We start from the raw sequence: 3,968 nt of genomic DNA, 5'->3' as shown, positions 1-3,968 counted from the left end.
TGGGTATAAGCCTCCGGCCCCACGGTGGGCGCCAAATGTTTCTGCTGGGGGGGTGAGACGATCCGAGCCCTCTAATCATCGTCCGCCCGAGTCCGAATACTTGCTGCCTCCGCTGTCCTTCAGTGATGTCCGGTCGGGTACCTGCTAAAAGCACTCTGACGCTCAAGTCAATGTTCAGTTTTTAGAAGTTAAAGATAGAGAGAGAGTGAAATAAATGTACATTTAATGTATCTGTCTACTTCCTACCTTTGACTTTTATTTATAGTTTTTCCATGGGCCAGTGATTAGTGGAGTCTTAATCAGGGTCCAATTGCAAGCCTGTTAAGGTTAATCTGGTTTTACCTTAATTTTACACTGCTTGAAAGACTTTCGCTAAACTTCACCGGCCGGCCATCTGACGGCCGTCTTTGTGGTATAATAAGAGAAGGTTTGACGACCATGTAAATCCAGCTATACGGGCATGACAGCAGAGTATGGTTCGTCGTTTAGGTTATTCATGTTTCGCGAAGACAGGGCGAGACTGACTACGGCCGGGCTCTGCCTGGCTTAGACACTCTTATGAGCTGACTTGTGCCCGGTTATGTATACTGGTCGTGCGTTAGTGGTGGAATTCTTCAAGGCTTCAAATTATTCTGGCCGTTGTGATCAGACTGGAGGTCCGGCCGGGTGCGTGAGGTACACATCCAGCCAGCTGCGTAGGGTACAGTTTCTAATTTTGGTGACCGTGAATGGGAGGTGACCCTTGAGGAATCGAAGAAAATTACTAATATCATATCAAAGAGGATAAAAAAGGAGAAAAATATTACTGGTAATCCGCGGGTGCAGTTTTTGGGGAATCAATCCGACGGTAGTTCGGGCTATTAGTCCGGTGGTGGTTCGGGCTATCAGTCTGGCGACTAGGGGAGTTCAGAGAATCATTCCGACGGTGACAAGGTGCTTTCGGGCTATCAGTCCGGCAGCGACTGCGGGAATTCAGAGAATCATTCCGGCGGCGACAGGGGGCTTTCGGGCCATCAGTACGGCGGCTCTAGGGGGCGTTCAGGCCATCATTTCGGGGACGACAGAGGGCTTTCGGACCATCAGTACGGTGACGATAGGGGATGTTCGGGCCATCAGTACGGCGGCTATAGGGGGCGTTCGAGCCATCATTCCGGCGGCTAAGGGGGCTTTTGAGCCATCAGTACGACGCCGACGTTCGGGTCATCAGTATGGCGGCTACAGGGGGCATTCAGGCCATCAGTACGGCAGCGACAGGGAACGTTTCGGTCATTATTCCGACGGCGACTGGGAAGACTCCAACCATCAGTTCGATAACAATAGGGGGCATTCAAACCATTATTACGACGACGACTGGGAGTATTCCGGCCATCAGTTCGGCGACAACTGAGAACGTTCGGGTCACCGGCAACGACAGAGAACGTTAGGAGAAAGACCATGCATGCCTTGCTCTGTCTTCCAATCTTTCCAAGGGTGCTGAAAACTCTTAGCCAAAAGTTCAAATTGCATGAAAGATTTTAATTTAAATGAACTTCAAATAGAAAATATATTCTATATTTTTACACATGTTTTACCTTTTATACTTTATAAAATATACTATTAATATTTTTATAGACATATTAATTTAAATTTATAAATATTTTTAATTCAAAACTTAATTATAAACCTAAAAATATTTATTATTATTTTTCTCTCAAACTCTAAATCTCTTGATAAACCCTCAAACTTACGTGTCTAACCATAAGTTTAAAACTAGTTTTGAAGTATACCATTTTGGTTAAAAGAACCGGAGAAAGACCATGCATGCCTTGCTCTCTTCCAATCTATCCAAGGGTGCTGAAAACTCTTAGCCAAAAGTTCAAATTGCATGAGGACTCAAATAAAACATATACCTTTAACAGATTTTAATATAAATGAACTTCAAATAGAATTTTATATTATTTAAACAGTCACTCACAATTTATTTCAACATTATTGCTATCAATCATATTTTATTTAAATTTAATATCACTAATTACAATTTTTTTCTTTTCAGTAATAATTCATTTTTTTTTATTTTAAGATAACTTAAACTAATTATATTTTATTTTAAATGAAAATTTTATTTGCAAAGATAAAATAAAATTGTAATCTTAGAATTTCATCAATTGTTGTGTTTGGACTATAATTATAAGAGATAAATTAGTTCTTTAAAAAATATAAATTTCTGTGGTTGCTTTGCAAAAAATATAAAAAAATTAATCTCTCCCTTGTCTTCTATCTATTTTTTTTTCTATCAGTATTTAGATAGTGTTTGACGTATAAAAGTTTTCAAACTAATAATTATATAAATTATTATTTTTTAATAAATATAACAAAACAAAACATTCGAAAATGATTAAGATTCAAATAAAGAATTTTTTTTAAAATATAAGGTTCATTATTTTATCTTGGTCTTCGTATAATAATTATTTTTTTTTTAAAATAGATTTTGATAAAACTATCTTTATTTTAAATCTTGATATTTTATTTTAATAATTGTAACCAAAATACACTTCCATTTTGTACGCCTTTTAACGACTCCAAAATAAATCAATTTATTAATCCCAATTATTTAACTACTCTTTCGCAATCATTTATCTTAATGCTTTTATTAATCGTTTCGTTAACGGTTATCAAATATTAAGTTATCTTTTACTAAAAATGAAAATATATCTCGTCTATAAATATAAAATACAAAATAATATATTATCTTAAATAATCTTTAGACTATATATTATCTTAAATAACATATTTATATTTTAAATAATATATTTAATAAACTATTTATCATCTTATATAATCTTCTTAACATATTACATATATCATCTTAAATAATCTACTTATATCTTAAATAATCTTTTAGAATAATTTTATATTTTATAATGATTTCCTCTTAAGTTATAAATACCTATATAAAATATCAGCATTCAACGTTACAATTCAATCACTGGAAGGAGAAGAAGGAAAAGAAAGAGAGAAGAGTAACATAAACAAAGAAAGACGATTTACTTCCAAGAACACACATCTATGGCGAGAAGCGTGTTTCTCATGCTATTTGCAGTAGTCACCTTGCTTCAGGGGTCCATGGCACAGACGAGACACGTGGTGGGTGATTTGGCCGGCTGGACCATCCCTTCCAGGGGTGCTGCAACCTACATTGCTTGGGTTTCCGACAAAACCTTCGTCTTAGGGGATACTCTCAGTATGTTAATCTCTTAAATCCATCAATTAATTGGTTTATTATGTGTTATTATGAATCAATGTCAATTTTTTTTATTGATGAATTTTACAGTGTTTAACTTTACCAATGGCCATCACGACGTAGCCAAGGTGACGAAATCAGTTTATGACACATGCAACGGTGGAAATACCCTTTTCACCCTTACCTCCAGTCCAGCGATCGTGGCACTAAACGAGACAGGGGAACAATATTACATTTGCAGCTTTGGATCACATTGTTCCCTTGGCCAGAAATTGAAAATTAATGTTGTTAGCAGAGCTTTTGCCCCACAACCTAGTACGAGTGGTTCTCCACCAGCGGTTATCAATGTCACCGACAACAATAGTAGCGCCACCTCGTCTTCCCCTGTCGCTACCCCTCTTCCTTCAGCCGCCTTTTCTCCCTCAGGGTCTCTCACCCCTCTCCCACAGAACTCTGAAGCTGCATCTGTCGGACTTGTTGGAGCTTCTGCCACCCTTCTTTCACTTCTCTTGGCTTTCTTCTGTTAGAGATGTGAGATTGTAGTTAGGAATGTTTCGAACACGTTATTCTTCTCAATTTTTATTGTATTTCGTGAATTCACTTTTTTTTTTTAAATTTTTTTAGGGTGACAGTATATTTAACTTCCCATCACATGTTACAATTGTTTTTTTTCCTTTCTTGCTTTGTTCGAGAAAATATAAAATATTTTGTTCTTATTTATTTATCTAACTTTTTTTTTTCTATCAAG

General features: G+C 36.6%; 1 protein-coding gene across 1 annotated transcript; it reads left to right on the top strand.

The window, feature by feature from the left end:
• The first annotated feature begins 3,028 nt into the window (after positions 1 to 3,028).
• Positions 3,029 to 3,968, top strand: LOC106778728 (umecyanin-like). Its single transcript, XM_014666716.2, has 2 exons — positions 3,029 to 3,220; positions 3,311 to 3,968. Exons 1-2 carry the CDS (start codon positions 3,046 to 3,048, stop codon positions 3,745 to 3,747), a joined length of 612 nt encoding a protein of 203 aa, XP_014522202.1. The 5' UTR covers positions 3,029 to 3,045; the 3' UTR covers positions 3,748 to 3,968.

This window comes from Vigna radiata, unplaced genomic scaffold (genome assembly GCF_000741045.1).
Source record: "Vigna radiata var. radiata cultivar VC1973A unplaced genomic scaffold, Vradiata_ver6 scaffold_438, whole genome shotgun sequence".
Lineage (NCBI taxonomy): Eukaryota > Viridiplantae > Streptophyta > Magnoliopsida > Fabales > Fabaceae > Vigna > Vigna radiata.
This window is presented reverse-complemented; position numbering and strand designations above follow the sequence as displayed.

Excerpts from the sequence above, each read along its gene's own strand:
- LOC106778728 (XM_014666716.2), top strand. The coding sequence starts at position 3,046 with ATGGCGAGAAGCGTGTTTCTCATGCTATTTGCAGTAGTCACCTTGCTT. Across the intron at positions 3,221-3,310 it reads CGTCTTAGGGGATACTCTCA|TGTTTAACTTTACCAATGGC; the intron begins GTATGTTAATCT and ends TGAATTTTACAG.